We start from the raw sequence: 18,082 nt of genomic DNA, 5'->3' as shown, positions 1-18,082 counted from the left end.
AAATTATTTAGAACTCAAATGTCATTTACGTCTTTTTAAAGCACCGTTTTGGAAGACTTTGCCTGTGTGAACGTGCTCTATTATGTAAGAACGAGTCTATGATTGAATCTGGAAATAAAGCGAAATATCTGAGAAAAATCTGAAACACTCCTCAGATGCCATGTCCGTAATTTATATCAAAGCATCTAGCATTAATTCGATCTCAAACAGTTTCATTAAAATAAGTTATTACTCCACCACATGCATGACGTCATAAACCAACGTGGTTGAACGACCACTTTGCGACAATATGGTTTCGGGAAACAGTCGTGACTAGTTAGTTGATTTCTTCAACAATGCAGTGAAGCATTGAGTTATGTCGTTGTATGGGAAATGCACATGTGAACAGCTTAGCAACTGCATAGCAACTACCCATTACACCCTACAACCACCCTGATCTTCCTAGCAACTGCCTATTAACGGCACATAGCACTCTAGCAATCACATACCAACACTCTAGCAGCCACCCCCCTAGCAATTGCATAGCAACACAATGGCAAACACCCCATCTACTGCCCAGCAACCACTCTAGCAATTGCATATGTAACTGGTCCTACTTGTCAAGCTCCAAGCGGAATTCGAACCAGCGTCACCGGCATGGCAGGAGGGCGCACTAACCGGCCAGTGAACCGGCCTAGGGAGGGAGTTACAAACTTGCCTCTGTTTTGCTTAGCAAAGCCCTAGTAACCACCCAGAATAAGCACCTGCCCAGCAATGCCTAAGCAAACAACCATTACACCCTAGCAACCACCCTTAACCTACCAGCCTTGCAACACAATAGCAAACACCATAGCTACTGCCTAGCAACACCCTGGTAACCAACCACAACAACCTAGCAACTACCAACCACAGCAAGCACCACTTACATTTTCTTCGGAAAATCTAAGTCTAGTTAATATTTTAATTATATTAAAATGTAAAAATATTTAAATAATAAAAAATATTATTTCATGATGTTTTGTAATAAACAGCTTAAATTCAGTTACTCATTGGAGGAAAAAAATAATACAATATATAATGAATTGATATAAAGGCTAAAGAGAGGCAGATATCTGAAACTGTGCTCTGGTCTCATTCAAACTCATTAGTGAAATGTCTTTTGCTATGTTTATCTTGACGTATTTTCCATTTCTCAAACTGCTTGAGTTCGATGCGAAGCTTGCATCAAAAACATTGTAACATTTAATTGTAACACAGTCCATTTTACCAATATTAATCATAATGCTGAATGATATCACATTTGTTTAAACAAACATATTTCTGGTTTGGTGTTGCTGCAGGCATATTGAGCCCTACAGATTAAGCAGTGAATAAAATAAATTAAATAAAAGATAATCAAAATCAATTTGCAGGAACGATTACCACACTAACAGTTGTCTTCAATTGACTGGTGTGATTGTGATACACCTGGAAAGCTCTTGACCCTGCCTTATTGATCACGGGGGGATGTGCAGGGGCTCCTATCACGGAGGTCTCTGGTCTGGCTGCATGGCTGAGTCACTGCTTCAAGCACCTTATTAATCAAACTACGCCTACACTATCTCCAGCCCTCTGATGCATCACTCTCTTCAACTGACATTTAGCTATCCGGCCACCAATCAAGAGGGCTGCTCTTTAACACAGCCCAATTTAACCTCAGAGTTTGGGCCCTTGCCTATGATACATTTTGCTGAAGAATGGCAACATAGAAAAAAAGCAAGTGCTTTGCAAGACACATTAGGATATGATGGTATGATTATGATACAGACAAATGTATACAAAGCAATACATGAAATGTATACAAAGTTATGGAGTTAAATTCATGCATGTTCCATCATTCAGTAGCCTCACAGCAGGAATTTAAAGTCTTAAGTTCACCAAGCCTGCATTTATTTGATGAAAAATATAGTAAAACACTAATATTGAGAAATAATAATACAGTTTTAAATATCTGTTTTCTATTTGAATATCATTTGTCATGACAAAGTCTAATTTTCAGCATCATTAATCCAGCCTTCAGTGTCCCTCAGAAATCATCTGGCGCTCAATATACATTTCAAGAAATCTAATACAGTTTGTTAAAGGAATTCTTAATGAATTGAAATATCAAAAGAACAGCATTTATTTGTAAATAGAAATCTTTTGTAACATTGCGTTATATTTTGCCTATATGCCTTTTGATCAATTGAATGCATCTTTGCTGAATTAAAGTATGAATTTTTTTTTTTTTTTTTAAATAATAATAATACAAATCTTACTGACCCCAAACAGTTTTGAATATGTGTATTATACAGATATGTTTTGTTCAGGTCATGCAGCTCCATTACAGCTTGAAAGTAAATTATTACATAAACTGCGTATGAATTCAGGAATGTTAGACAATGCTCAGTGAACTGTGAGGTATATGCCAGCATACAGGAGTGAATTATTGCTTAATGTCTAAATAACTTGGATCTGATAAGGATTTAATACAACATTTAGGACCAACAAAGTGCATCTGGATCTGTCACTTTTGATCAATTTAATGCATTCAGGCTAAATAAAAGTATGAATTAATTTTTTTAACCGTATTGACCTCAAACTTTCGAATGGTAGTGTATAAGGCGCTTGGCATTTGATTATTGTGCACAAAGATCGTAACACAAGTGAGGGTTCATCCTGCAGGTAATCTCCATTGGCATTTTCTGTTGTTCCCGATGAAGGCATAGATAAATAAAAAAAAATAGAACAGTACATTATTTCATAAGTTCAAGGCAGGAGCAGTTGGAAACATGCGTAAAGTGCCAGCACTCTACACGCTCAGCTGCTTAGGTAAATATGTGGCATTGGGCTGTTAAAGCTGGAGAGAACACTTGAGAGGGTTAAATCAATACAAATACACACTACACACCAGTCAAAAGCCGGGCTTTGTTTTAGCCTGCCGTCTGGTAAGTGATGATAAGGGGCAGTAAGTAATACCTGCAGTAGCAGCCAAGATGTGGGTCTGTCTTATAAACCACAGACACACTCCCCAAGAAGGATTCATCAGGCCTGGATGACCAGGTGGAATCCTGAATTGTGCAATTTTGTTCGTATGAGGTTATAGGCTACAGAAACACACAAGAGCTTGCCAAGATCAATAAACACACACTAGAGCATAACAACATGACTTCCTACAGGCAACAGGGCAATTCAATAACTTGAATTGTTTGAGAAATAAACCATTGGTTTATATTTATTCAAGTTCTTTATAAACATTTTTAGGGCGATTTTCTAATGTTTTCCCACAGTAAAGAAAGAAATTTTATATCGCTGTTTTATCTCTGTTGATTTCTGCTTTCCATATGAAACGCAATTTGCTATTAATAGTCTGAGGTTTCACATGCGCACAGTTTGTAAGAGGAGCATCTGAGAAGTTAACAATTAAATGAAATGTAACTATAAACTGGATTTTTTAAAAAGAGCATCCTTTGAGCAACATTTCTTTTTATGTGAAATTCACAGCATGTGTTATGTTTGTCTTCAGCTTGTTTCTCACGGCACAGAGGACCAGAATGAAGCTCAAGAATGAGGAGGACTGAATTCCCTCCGCATTATTATGTCTTGCAAAATCTTCAATATTTATTTGCACGTCAGATATGGTAAAAAGAAATAAATCACCAAATCTGGATTTCCAAAATTCTTGCAAGATTTCATAATTGGTCAAGGGTCTTTTGACAGCCACATTAATTACAGAAAACGGAATCCTTGTAAACCTCATCTATAAACCAACAATTGACATGGTAGATTTGGTAAGATTTTCTAAGAAAAAAACATTTTATTTTATACGCTCTTTTTAATTATTTACCAGGAATAGTGCATCTAGAACAAGTAAAAAAACTCAAAATACAAAAATAAAGATAAAGAGATAAAAATACATAAAGATAAAAATACAAAAGACAATAATAAAACAGCTGCAAAAACCATCCATTTGTGATCCGATCCAAATTTCCAACTTCTTCTAGGCTCTAACTCGCAAGTGACACACAAATAAATATAACTCTTAAATGCAAACCACTTTCTCAATTTTCCTCAAAAGACCTGGCTGGCTGATGTAAACTGAGGGTTTCCCTGTCTGATTTGCATTGGCTTGTTTGATCTCAGAGAGGGATTTCCTCATGTTCTTTCGAAGCAAACTGCAGATTGGGGACAGCTGAGATCTGAGGTGTGATTGCGACTAATAAATCCACGTAACATGTCCCAAGGGTGGAGATTTTCAAAAGCAGCATGACACACAACCGTCTCGCTCAACACAACCCCGATCTCAATAGAAGTTCGTGAGTTTTAGCATACTGAATCAACTCAAGATCAATTTACACTGTAGGCCTAGTATGCTTTTGTTTGGTGATAACAAGTAAATACGGCCATGCTGATATTCATACCAACAGCATGATTTAGAGTGGGACATTTCTTTTATACAACTGTATAATAAACAAGAAGCTAATACTGAGTAAGTATGTAACATACAGCCAATGAAAATACTTGCAAACCAATCCACAGCCAAATTAAACCATTGAGTGTCTCCAAACAACAGTTTTATTCCTGAATGATTCAGAGTTTATGAAGGAATTCAAAGGCGTCGCTATGATGACCGGGTACTATTGTTTGGCGGTACTGTCTGCAATGGAAAATGGTGTGAAAAGCGAGCCGAGTCGAGTCGAGTTGGTACTGGTAATGGAAAAGCTCCATTACTTTCCAATTACGCATGACGTTTACTTAATAATTTTAAGGCAATGGATTTCTTCACTTTTTTTAAGTTGAGTCAACTGACCACTTTTTAAAGTGATATGTGAAAAACAGAATGTGACAAAAGAAATATGTCCGAATTTATTTAGAAATATGTCCGCACTTTTGGAACACGGTAGGAACTAACTTTTGTATAAAGCAACGCATTCTGGTGAATAAAGTATTTCCTAGTTCAATTTATAGAATTATGTGGCCTTATATAAACTTTCAGAAACACACCACAAGGAACTGGTTCAAAATTGAATTCATTTTCAGTCTGCCCTCAGCTGGAAGGAAACTCTTCTACATAATTTATGGGTGGTATGTAATATAAATTCAAAGTTAACCTTAAGTCTTATCTTTACCGATTAAGTTCCTGGTTTCTTGAGTTCTCATAAAAATCAATCTGAGTAAAAATCTTTAGCTTATATTTTGTGCTGTTTTAACCAGTCCATGAAAGTGGTTTTCCCTGTCATTTTTTGATGTAGGAGGCAGTGTGAGTGCACATATTTCTCTTTTAGTAAACCTTCTCTATTTTGATGCTCATATCACTTACACAATATAACAATTTTCCTGACAGCCTCCATTAAGTCTTCTCAGCCCAGTCCTTTTCTCACGTCACAATCCATACAAATGCTTCCATGTAAATATTTCTCATTCTAACTGAGCAAAAGATGATCATTTGTAGTCCACAGATTTGAATGAATCAGCTTTTGGACATCACAGAGGAATTTGCTGCACAGAGTGCGCATGAGGCTCTTCATCACACGATTGCCTGATGTGTCTTTTCTCTGATGACTTTTAGGGAGTTGCACACAGATGACCTCAAAGTCTCCATGAGGGGGGTGTCAAAATTACTCACACAAAGTGATTTCAGCTTTCACTATTGCAGTCTTTCTCAAAAGATTTAAGTGGTGTAGTATAAGAGACATATTAGTCTTGCTAAATAGCCACGTCTATTTTTCTGTCTCGTCCTCTGTGGTGTCCACCTGTCTGTGATTGCTGCATGCTCCTGATGTCAACTTAAAATGATTGAACCGTTTTCTTAAAGGGATACTCCACTTTTTTTTGGAAATAGGCTCATTTTACAACTCCCCCAGAGTTAAACAGTTGAGTTTTACCGTTTTCGAATCCATTCAGCTGATTTTCTGATATTTAGAAGAATATCTGTAACCAGACAGTTTCTGGTCTCATTGACTTTGAGTCAATGAGGCCAGAAAATGTCTGGTTACAGAACGCGGATTGACAACAGAACTGGAAGAGAAAACAAAGCTGAATAAAGTCGTAATTTTTGTTATTTTTGGACCAAAATGTATTTCTGATGTTTTTATTACCTTTCTGGACAAGGACAGTATATCGTACATTTTCAATGGAGGTACAGAAAGCTCTCGGACTAAATCTAAAATTTCTTAAACTGTGTTTACGAAGATGAACGGAGGTCTTACGGGCTTGGAAAGACATGAGGGTGAGTCATAATGACACAATTGAGATTTTTGGGTGAACTAACCCTTTAAGCTTAGAAGTGAATGTTTTAAGAGCAATAGTATGGTCGATCTCTCTCTCTCTCTTTAGTTATGAGAAAGAACCATATTCATCCGCACAGTCAAGTGGAGCTGAAGCACAACCAAAACAATGTTCTTCCGCAAAATGCATGCAGTTTTGTTTTTTAACCGCTAGGGGGCCAAAAGCTAGTGCATCATGTACCCTTAAAACAGTTGCCATGTTTTGAAAATAATTGAAAATGCCAATTGTATTGAGTATATTTTGATTAAAATATAAACTGGATTTAAAAGCAAATTCATAGTAATTTAAAAAAATCATTTTCTATTTGTGAATAGACCTTTTGAATCATAAAATTGAAAAGCACTTCCAGTAGAAAAAAACAAACAAACATGCAGATAGCAAAAGACTTCTCTCCAGAAACAGAGCTTGTCACATATGTATGTGCGTTCATCACAGTGTGTTGGCCAACAAAGAAGTGATAATGTGTTATCTCAACAGCGGCGGGGATGGAATTTGGAAATCTGGAAGCTCCAGACACCTGCAATCAAAATATATTGATTTTGGCTGCACATTCTCATGTACGTGTGATTCCTCAGGTAGTGATTTGACATCCGCCAAGTTTATGTTTCCATTATGAATCTTAAGTAATCTCAGAGCTTAAAAAAGGTAAAATGCAAAAGTGTCTAGTTTAACGTCTATCATTAAAGCTTTTGGCAAGGCAAAGTGTGTGTAATGACACTAATGGTCTTCAGCTAATGCCATCGTAAAGCTTTCGAAATCCTTGTAAGCTTTCAAAATCCTTAGCAAAGGTATTGTTATCTGACGCCATTCCGGGCCTATGAAAGCGCGTACACACACACACACACACACACCTAAGCCTACTGAGTTTTTTGACCTGCTTGTAGAAAGTTTAATCGAATAGAATAGAATGGTAATATTTATTTGCAACAGTGGTAGGCCTATTTCAAGATAAGCATAGGGAATACCATGAGGACATAAATAACAGAACATTTTTCAACAGGTCTGATGAAGGTAAGAGACATTATTATTAATTATTGATTGCTAGGTATTTTTTTGTGGCATGTAAAGTATGGGTGTCTATGCTCTTCCTTTTTTTTCTGTTAGCTTCATAAGGATATCCTATCAGACCGGAGCTCATTTAGTCTCTCAGTACATCATTAATAAATTATCAAAAGGAATTCCCTCTTTTATTTAAGCCATCAAACTTTAATATCAAAGGGAAATATTAACAGATGACAAAGTATCAGTGTGAGTTTCGAACGTAACTGCAGAATGCATCTCAAAATCACAGTGCTTTTTAAAATTCATTTGTACAACTATACAACTATTCATGCATTCAGATTGGAATCTGGATATATATATATATATACTGTATATCTCTGAGTTTTCAACAAGGATTTTTTAGCTTCCAAAAAGACATGAGAATAAAAATGTATGAATTTGTAATCCTATATAAACAATCACCACATAGTTTGTCTTCAAACCGCTCAATCCTTCCTCTGTCAACTGAGGCTTTCACTTTGAAGATTGTTCACAAGCCACAACATAGAAAAGTTTTATTCCATCAACAACAGATTGAATCTCTGTAGCTGTTTAAGACAAAGCATCAGAGACTGCCAACGATTACTGGAATTTTTCACCCTAAAACTCAAATTCTGTCTCATCATTTACATCATGACATTCCAATCCTGTAAGCTGTTTTATTTTATTTGTAATATCTGTGCAAAACACAGAGGGAATTTTAAAGAATCTGCAAATGTATACATGAATGCTTACATGCTTGCATGGATTCTGCTCCTGAATGAGTCATTTCAGAACTGTCTCTGCTTGCTTGGTCTCTACGGTTACTGACGACATAGACGGGATAATAGTTTTGCTGGATACGAGACATGTTCTCACATCTATTTCCCAACAGGAACACAACAAATGTTCATGAGCTCATGTTCCTCATACCATGGAATCAAATTTCTTTGAATCAAAATGCTTGGAGATAAAATAAGGAAATCATATATATATATATATATATGAAAACATACTGTAACTTTCAGAACTCAAAACGTACTCTCCAGTAAAAAAGAAAAAAATAGAAGTGCAGTCTTTAGAACTAGCACCATAATTAAATTCATTTATGACTGTCTGTGGCACACACAAAAGAAAAATATGATTTGACCGGTTTTAATAGGGTCTGCTGGCTTTACACGAAGAACAGAGATTCCAAGAACACCCCTGCTACTTTTCTAAGTGGGACTCCTCGTTGATGCTAACCAATCACAACATGTGCTATAATGTATTACTGTTATTTGCACATGCTATTTATGGATGCATGGTAATAGTCCAAGAAAAGAAACTGACAAATAAACTGAGCGGTTCCCTTACAAAAAAAGTTGCAGAATAATAAATATAATAAAATCATGCATTTAACTGACTAAAGACATTAGAAATAATATCAGTCCACATATACAAACTCAATCAAGTCAATTTCTAGAATTTACTGTTGATAGGATGTCTGATGAAAAACCTTTTGTGTTCATAATTCATATTCATGTTGTAAAAAAAAAAAAAAAAAAAGTGTCTAAGACTATAAGGAAGAATTGAGGAGAGTAATGCAAGAAGTGGTCACAAGAGGTCAAGGGTTGTCTCTTTAGCATGGTCCAGTTAGCCCCTGTTGGTAGATGATGTAACTACACCAACACATCCTTATCCATTGATGGCCATTAGGGTTGAAAAAAAATGTATTTACAGTATATTCAGTATATATGCATTAAATTTATCAAAAGTGACAGTAAAGATATTTATAATGTTACAAAAGATTTATATTTCAAATAAATGTTCTTTTGAACTTGTTTATCAAAGAGTCATGAAAAAAAAAAACAATTATAAAATATTAAGCAGGAAAACAATATTCAACAACTTGAAATATTTCTTGAGCACAAACTCAGCGTGAATCAGCAAAGATACATAATGTAGCTGAAAATGTCATATTAAAATATAAAACTGTTATTTTAAATTGTAATAATTTTGTCACTATAACTGTTTCCACTGTATTTTTGATTAAATAAATACAACCTTGTGTGAGCAAAAGAGGCTCCTTTCAAAAACATAAAAAAAATCACACGGACCCCAAATTTGAATGGGGGTTTATTTGTCTGACCAATATAAGACATGTTCACTTTAGTACCAACAATTCACTTTAGTAGGCTACTAAAAATGACTCACTTCACCTTTAATCAATACAGACCTGAGTAGACCAGTTATTAGTGACAGCCTCTATAAGTAGGCCTACTGTATAGCATGGCTCTAGAAATACAGCAGTTATCTAACCAAGTTCACTGACTGACTCAGCAGTTTTACACTGTAAAAAAAAAAAAAAAAAAAAAAAACTCCCGACAAGTTTCGGAACGCCTGGAAAAACTGGAATCATCAGGTATGGCCGTGTATGGACAGCTGCTTTGGCTTTCAGTCAATACCAACATATGTTCCTGACGTGACAAAGAACAGACGTAACTAATCAAGCAAACATATCAAAACTGCTGTCAAAGTTGTCAATGATATCAGATATGGCAAAGAGGTCAGTAGGGATTAAGGCTGTGGACAGGGAACTGGCATGAGCCAAGATTAATGAGTTAACGACTGAAAGAAGATCAGTGGATTTTAGGATCAGTGGCTGATTGTGTAGGCTGGACTGTGCAGTGCATATTTGGATACAGGTCGACATGACTGCTGTCAAACCAAGCACTGAATTATGACCAATCTGGAGTGCTTATTATGTGATAGTAGATGTAGAGGATCACTGCAGTTAGTTTGAGTGAGAGCAGAATATATTGACGGACTGTTAAGAAAGAGTCTGATGCCAGATTGTTCTGAAGAGAGGCAGGGAGGAGATAAAGCTATGTGAGAGGCTTAGTGTTGCTGTTTGTGTTGTGTCGAGCAAAGTAGGCCTGCATTGATTTAATGAAAATGCAAATATGTTTAAGCACATACGGATAGCTGTTATAGTTCTTAAATCACATTTCTTTAAACTTTTTTGTGAGTTTAAAGAGTTTATATATTTCTGACCCTTGTATATACCATTTATTATGTTCTCTCTCGTGTTCAAGACATTTTGCGAATTGCTCCAATAAAATCAAACTAAATATCAAACTGTGTTCTTAGTTGCCATATTTGCTTTAAATAAGTATTTGCTGGCCAAACAATATATTGATATTATTGCATTGAGATTTAGAATTGTATTAACTGAGCTTGAAAATATTTTAAATAGTCTGTAATATGCAGTGTTGGGGAAAGTTACTTTTAAAAGTAATGCATTGCAATATTGAGTTACTCACTAAAAGTAACTAATTGTGTTACTTTTTATGGAAAGTATTGGGTTACATTACTGGAGCTAAGATGGGAGGAAAGCAAGCAAGGAAAGGAAATGAGGATGCACAAATTAGAAATAAGAAGCACCCAATGGAACCACATACTGCATACTGCCATACTACTCTTTATGGTTCTTCTGCCATGAAAAGATAATGTAATTAGTAAGACTATGCTGGAATGAGTTTAAAACTGAAACAGAAATGTGATACTTATCGAAAGTGATTTTTGCTTATTACTATGGTTGAATAAGATCATTGAAGGTCAGCAGCAATAACATTATTGCTTAATAAAGTGAGAATAAATGGCTAAATATTTGAATAATTGAACATGTTTAATTAGGTTTGCAAAAACAGTGCAAAATTACACTGTTTTTATTCATTTTGAAGAATATAATACATGCTCGCATTTACATGTAGTCCAGAAGTTCAACCATCATGTTTACACACCTCAACATGGGGACAAGAGATGTGTCAATCAATACATGGGTAAACAAAGTAACTCAGATGTTTTGTTAGGCTACTAGTTACTCGAAAAAAGTAATCTGATTGCATAACTCGCGGTACTTGTCATGACACACCCCCAATGTCAGATTCCCATTGTCCAAACTACCGTAGGCCATTCCAACAAAAATGACCTGTTATATTTTTTCCTTGGTGGAAAAAACTTTAAAACTTGACTGTGGCTGGAGTGTTTATCCTCTATACTCTAGGTAAAATTAAACAAAAAAACACACAAATAGCTAAACACTATTACAATTCACCTTTAAACCAAAGAAAATATTTGCAGATCAGGTATTTGAGTCCAATTTTGTTGTTTCAAGGTCTCTGCAGTGTTACTGCACTGAACAACACAGAATACTATACGTGTGGAAACCGTGGGCAACAACTTGCCACTACTTGAGTTGTTATCTTGGTTGCACCCGCTCATGTGGTGTATCATATCAGATGTATTAAGTCATTTAGATAACTAGGGGCAGCTTTGAAGAACGTTTTAACCACAGGTGATAAAATAAGGGATGCAGGAACATTTCATTCACAAGTACAGTATGAAGAGAGAAGAGGATGGGGAAAAGAGAAGGTGGGGCAGAAAAATAAAGACTACAGGACTGAAAGAAAGAGAGAGGGTCTATGGGTGATAAAGGAAATGGAACAGGCCATTAAAAAAGGAAACAATACATTATTTATATGGTACAAAGACAGGAACAACTGTGTGATGGCCACGGAGGTGAAAGTGAGTAACTACTCCGCTACTCTATAAAGTAAAAAGAAAACTCTATTGTTTTCATCATTATTTTATATATATTTAGGGGCTAACATTAAAGGACAACTCAGGCGCAAAATGAACCTTTAGTCCAATTACACATTGTTACCTAGTCAACCGTTATCTGAGATTTGTTTTCATGATTGCCGAATGTAAATAGTTTTATCTCTAAAAACAGTTTAGCCTATAACGCTAGTATAATGCTAGTAAATAGGGCAAAGAGTAATGACAAATAAAAATCGCTTGTTATTACCACTAGAAAGGCTCAAATTAGCCCCACACTAACACGACAGCATAACAAGGGTTCCCTCATTCAAACCGAAGCATTGAGAACTTTGTCAGTGTCCATACAGTTTAATAAGCAGATATTTTATACTCACAGTAAATTTCGCGAATACAAGAAGCCATCTTGGAAAAATAGTCTCTATCAGTCGATCTACGAACGCCGATCCAAGTGCGCTGGTGAGATGTGAATAAAGGTAAGGTGAGCGCGAACAGTAGGCTACGTGTACATATTGAAGACAAGTAAACGGTTTGTGTTTGTGTTTCTTCTGGAAACAACGGACCATATGAGATTCTGCACAGTTCAGCGCACTTGGATCGGCGCTCGTAGATCGACTGGTAGAGACTGAAGTTTTTATTATTATTATTATTATTATTATTTTGTATTTTTTATTTATTTATTTATTTTTAATTTTTTTTTACTGTGTGTATAAAACATCTTCTTATTAAACTGTATGGACACTGACAAAGTTCTCAATGCTTCGGTTTGAATGTAGGGACCCTTGTTATGCTGTCCTGTTGGTGTGGGGCTATTTTGAGCCTTGTTAATGGTAATAACAAGCGATTTTTATTTGTCATTACTCTATGCCCTATATACTAGCATTATTGGCTAAACTGTTTTTAGAGATAAAACTATTTACATTCGGCAATCATGAAAACAAATCTCAGATAACGGTTGACTAGGTAGCAACGTGTAATTAGACCAAAGGTTCATTTTGCGCCGGAGTTGTCCTTTAATATATAACTTTATATATTTTTGTTTTCATTAATTTGACTTGTCACAATAATTTCTGCAATTTCTACTGTTTTGGGTGCAGTTAACTCATAACTGGATGCTGTCACTTTGGAACAACTTTGAATTTACCTCACATTTATGAAAGCATTTCCCATTTACTTGTTATCCCAGTTGACTTATAAATTAGGAACATCATAAGCAATTTGTCAAGAATTAAGTAAAGTAAAATTTTCAAGTTTAGTGAGTTTTCTGGACAAGGGAACCTTTGACCACAGTCACATGGCTCAATTTTGGATTTGAAAGCTGAATAAATAAGATTTCTATTGATGTATGGTTTGTTAGGACCGGACAATTTGCCCGAGATTCAACTTTTTGAAAATCTGGAATCTGATGGTGAAAAAAGAAAAATCGAAACATTGAGAAAATCACCTAAAGTTGTCAATTTATGTTCGCTATTGTGCTGCATACAAAAATAAATGTTTTATATATTATATATTAGTAAATTTACAAAATATCTTCATGGAACATTATCTTTGCTGAATATCCTAATGATTTTTGGCATTTAAAAAAGAAAAAATTGACCCATTTTGACCCATACAATGTATTGTTGGCTATTCCCAGAAATATACCCATGTGATCCAGGGTCACATACAGTATTTCACCTGCTTCGTGATCAAGTTAGTTTACACAGAAATGTTAAAATGGTAATAATAATAATTATATCATCATTTACCTTATCTTTTTCCTTTTTATGCTTCATGTTTTTGTCAAAACAGACAGACGCACACACACACACATCATTTTTCTTCTTCCACAGAAGAAAGAAAGTCATACAGGTGTGGAACGACATGAGGATGAGTAGATGATAAAAGAATTTTAAGTTTGCTGATTGAACTATCTCAATAGTTTCAACTTGTGCTCATTTCATAACACTTATCATTTAAATGAAGGCATTCACTGTGTGGCACTGTTGAGCTGTGCCTCAACTCTGCATCACGTTAAACCAGATTAATCCATGCTACATGATTAATAATAATTCCCAAGGTATGTAGCCTAATCCTGATTACCATGGACATGGAAGCGCACGGCAGAATGGTGTGCAACTCGTATTTGAAGCGTTTGAGAGCCAAAGAGGAGGGGAATGAAATATGAGTTGTTATTTTTTTTTTCTATAGCCTACTCAAAGGGAGTGGTAAAATGTCGAGATTGAGAACGAAACCAATATTGGAGAAGGCCTCAGTCTTCTCATAGACACTGCTGTGGATAGTCTCCAGGAGATTCTGCCTTCCCACTCAAGCTCGTACCATGATGGTTTCTGATGATAATTTGCGCTGAAATACAAAACCGCAGCATCCTGTTCGGGGAAACTTTAAAGATAAAGGAGCCAAGAAGCACCGCGCGCACTTAGTGTCATTTAGCCTAATACATCGAGGAATTAGGACAGATAAAGCACTTCTGGTGAGAATCTTTCTACTCGTGCCAAATTGGACCACCGGAAGATGCGCGTTACGAGACGGTGATCCAACAAAATTAAAATGCATTTTTTAAGGAGTGCTCTTAACGCGTTTCTAATTAAAGACATGCCGGGGTAATCCACATGGGACAGCTCCTTACGTCTGCAACTGACAATAAAAAGTGAGGAACCCATGCCGGATGATCTGAAGCAACTTTACGCACCGGAGGGGGAAAATAAATAAATTAAAAGCGGCGGACTTTCGTCAATTTCCACCCACTTCGAGTCAACACGATCAACAGATGACCACGGCTGTCTTTAAACATATAAAAGAGACTGGCTCCCATTGTGTCATGGTGCGCTAGAGCCTGTGGAAGTACCTTTGGAGAGGCGACGCCAGCGGAGTCTATTTGATGTGCTTTGCGTTAACATTATTAAACCCACGGGAAGGCCGTCGAACAAGTGTAAACTAAATCTGCATTGAAGAAAATCAGGTAATTTGTTACTTTACCAAACAAACACGTGTTCGCGAAGCGCCTTTGCGCAAGAGCGTTCGTGCGTAAAAGTGAAGAAAACTTGGGAGTCTTGTGTGAATCTGTGATGCTATGGTTGTTTAGATATATTGAGCAGTGACCGAAGCTCCACTAACTTGTTTTTAAGTGAATCTAGAACTTTATTCATTACATGTTACAACTTCAGAATAAGTGAAGAGATTGTGTACTTCTTTTAGCTGGATATTATCAAATTATTGGGAAAATAAGGGTAGTTGACATGTACATTCCACTGAGATGTTGACGTTTCCTGCTATACTCCATCTAAAACTTTTTTAAACTGCTTTTTGGTCATTATTTTATCATTATGCTTGCAGTTGTATGATCTCATATTTATTTAAAGTTTTTGGGATACATTTGTTTAAGTGTTTAAAATAGTGTAATATTAAAAGACGTATGCATTCTTATAATTTTAAACCTAAAATGTTCATGATCAAATTATGTGTCAACTATCCATGCATGTTTTAAGCAATTTAACATGAATCAGTAAATCAAGTGGGTGCCAGAGAACTGAAATGATGATGGTGTGTTTGCAGGTCTGTAAGACTGGACGCAGGGCAGAGGGGCTCTCTTTGCCCACCTTTCAGCATGAGTGCAGTGCGCACACCTGTCTTCATAGGGCTCCTTTTCCTGATCCTCACCACCGGCTACTGCAAACCGAGAGACAGGGATGACACAAGTCTGCTGGACCTCCTTGTGAACAGAGTGAGACAGGCACGGGAGCATCACAGCGAGGGAAACACACAGCTACCCCCTGAGACCATCGAGCATTCGGTGGAAAAAAAAGACGTGAACAAAGTTACAAAGTCATATCAGCATGAACGCATTCTTGGTAAGCATCATCACATTCACTGACTGACTGTGTTTGGGAAATGAAAGCATTGCAGTCCATACTTGACTTGATCTGTTATGTGGCATTTCATATTCTGTGGCCAATAAATATAAATAATCACTTTTTTGTACAGCAATTTCTGACCTGAGTAACGCCTCCTCTTTTAACAGAGATCTTTCCGAGAGATCTTCGACAGAAGGAGAGATTTTTAAAACATTTAACAGGTGAGCAAATGTCAGTATCTCTGTGCACTTTCCTCATGATCTTTGTGAATTAACAGCAATTTAAAATCTGTCTTTCTGTATTTTTGCAGGGCCGCTTTATTTTAGCCCCAAATGCAGTAAACACTTTTATAAACTCTATCATAATACCAGGGACTGCACAATACCAGCCTGTAAGTGGCATTTCATCAAATACATTTACATTATAACTGTTTTGCCATTTATTCAGGTGAATGATTAAGCATGCATATTGTTTTTATATGGGACTGGTCTTCAAGATAGTTTCAATGTCAAATTAAATGTCTGTCTTGTCTTTTTCTAGATTATAAAAGATGTGCCCGGCTTCTTACAAGACTAGCAATGAGTCAGCGGTGCTCAGAGGGATAAATGCCGCAGGTGAATAGTTAACATAATAGTTAACATAATGTATGTTATGGTAAACTTGTTTCCGCAATTAGTGCTAAAATGTTTGTTATGAAAATATTTACCCAGGACACACATTGAGTGATCAAATGTCTAGTCGTTATCTTCAAGGACACAATCATCCCAACATTCTCGTGACCACATTCTGAAAAAAAGACAGTTTCTGGTTACACACGCACAATGTGTAATCTACGCACAGAAGTATACTTAAACATAATTCTACAGGAGAAATATTACACCTAACTGTTTTATGACCTTTCTAATATTACGGAGCTCCCACCCAGAATAGCTTTTACTTCACCTGTTTGGAATGACGGGGTTTTTATATTTCAGTTAAAAGGCTGTTTTAAGTGCAGAGATAGAAATAGACATAGATATAAGTAGATTGTATCAATTCAAAATGAATGAACTAACTTCTTAGCTATAGTGAATAATTTGCTCATGTAAGTACCTGTGTAGCATCTATTTTAAGTATTGCTCAAATTATCTTTAGTTTGTACTTTTTTGAAACAGCCTCTTTTTTAATAACAAATTTAAAGGGATACTCCACTTTTTTTGGAAATAGGCTCATGTTACCACTCCCCCAGAGTTAAAAAGTTGGGATTTACCATTTTCGAATGTATTCAGCAATATTTTTAATATTCAGTAGAATATCAGTAACCAGACAGTTTCTGGCCTCATTGACTTCCATAGTATATTTTTTCCTACTATGGAAGTCAATGAGACCAGAAACTGTCTGGTTACTGATATTCTTCTATATATCAGAAAATCGGCTAAATGGATTTGAAAACGGTAAAACTCAACTGTTTATCTCTGGGGGAGTGGTAAAATGAACTATTTCCAGAAAAAGTGGAGTATCCCTTTAAATTTGTTATTTAAAAAAGAGGCTGTTTTAAAAGAGAACTAAACTAATGTTAATTTGAGCAATACTTAAAATAAGTTATTCAAAGTTGAAATATACTTTTAGTGTCCCCGAAGGGACGACAAATAGCATCAAACATTACACACACATGGTACATATAATAGAATTTAATCAAGCTTAAGTATACTGGTAAAGTACAGTATACTTAATTGGCATATTGGGATAGCCTACTGTCTCTTCTCTCCTATTTTGAGGTAGTTTGTGGTTTCCCCTATATTTGGATGAAATTTTTGTTTAGCTGTTTAACCTAAAAAAATACAGTACTGCTCCATTAATTGAACAAAAAACATAAGAAAAGTGTAAGCGGGTTAAACGGTGGCACCAGTACATTTGTCAAAAAAAGTACATGAATATAATCAGGGATTATGTTCTCAATTGACTGTAAATGGCATGTTAACTATTTAAAGTGAAGAACCACACTTATGGACAATGGCCTTTCTTTTCTTAAAGGCACTGCTTTAGTTCTCAGTGTAACATTAAACCTGCAGTCCTTTCACCATCTGTGTTGCACAATTTGCTCTTATGTGTGTCTTTGTATCCACACTAGCCAGGTTTATTTTAGATTGTTTTTCATCCTCTGCCTTTTAAAAACGAATTATAGCTTATATTGAATATATATATTGTATTTTTTTATTTATTGCATGCAGTGGTCCAGCTCTCATTTCTAGTACTCTACTTGTAATTATTTGTTAATGCCGATCAATGTTTTATTTTACAGATATCTACAGACCTGAAGAAGTAAAGAGAACCAAGAATAG

The 18,082-nt window shown here is 35.9% G+C and overlaps 1 protein-coding gene across 2 annotated transcripts; it reads left to right on the top strand.

Annotated features, from left to right (window-relative positions):
* The first annotated feature begins 11,643 nt into the window (after positions 1–11,643).
* On the top strand, positions 11,644–18,082 carry alkal2b (ALK and LTK ligand 2b). 2 transcript variants are annotated; one of them, XM_039669023.2, is made up of 6 exons: positions 11,644–11,874; positions 15,463–15,758; positions 15,929–15,982; positions 16,072–16,152; positions 16,302–16,375; positions 18,043–18,082. In XM_039669023.2, exons 2-5 carry the CDS (start codon positions 15,515–15,517, stop codon positions 16,364–16,366), a joined length of 444 nt encoding a protein of 147 aa, XP_039524957.2. In that variant the 5' UTR covers positions 11,644–11,874; positions 15,463–15,514; the 3' UTR covers positions 16,367–16,375; positions 18,043–18,082. The 2 variants fall into 2 exon arrangements, with proteins under 2 accessions (XP_039524957.2, XP_039524950.2); XM_039669016.2 differs by lacking the exon at positions 11,644–11,874 and adding an exon at positions 14,022–14,869.

This window comes from Pimephales promelas, chromosome 15 (assembly GCF_988280905.1).
Source record: "Pimephales promelas chromosome 15, fPimPro1.hap1.1, whole genome shotgun sequence".
Taxonomy (NCBI): Eukaryota; Metazoa; Chordata; class Actinopteri; order Cypriniformes; family Leuciscidae; genus Pimephales; species Pimephales promelas.
This window is presented reverse-complemented; position numbering and strand designations above follow the sequence as displayed.

Bases quoted from the DNA above. Each gene is read 5' to 3' on its own strand.
- alkal2b (XM_039669023.2), top strand. From the start codon at position 15,515: ATGAGTGCAGTGCGCACACCTGTCTTCATAGGGCTCCTTTTCCTGATC. The intron at 15,759-15,928 runs GTAAGCATCATC...CTCTTTTAACAG, and splicing joins TCAGCATGAACGCATTCTTG to AGATCTTTCCGAGAGATCTT. The intron at 16,153-16,301 runs GTAAGTGGCATT...GTCTTTTTCTAG, and splicing joins GGACTGCACAATACCAGCCT to ATTATAAAAGATGTGCCCGG.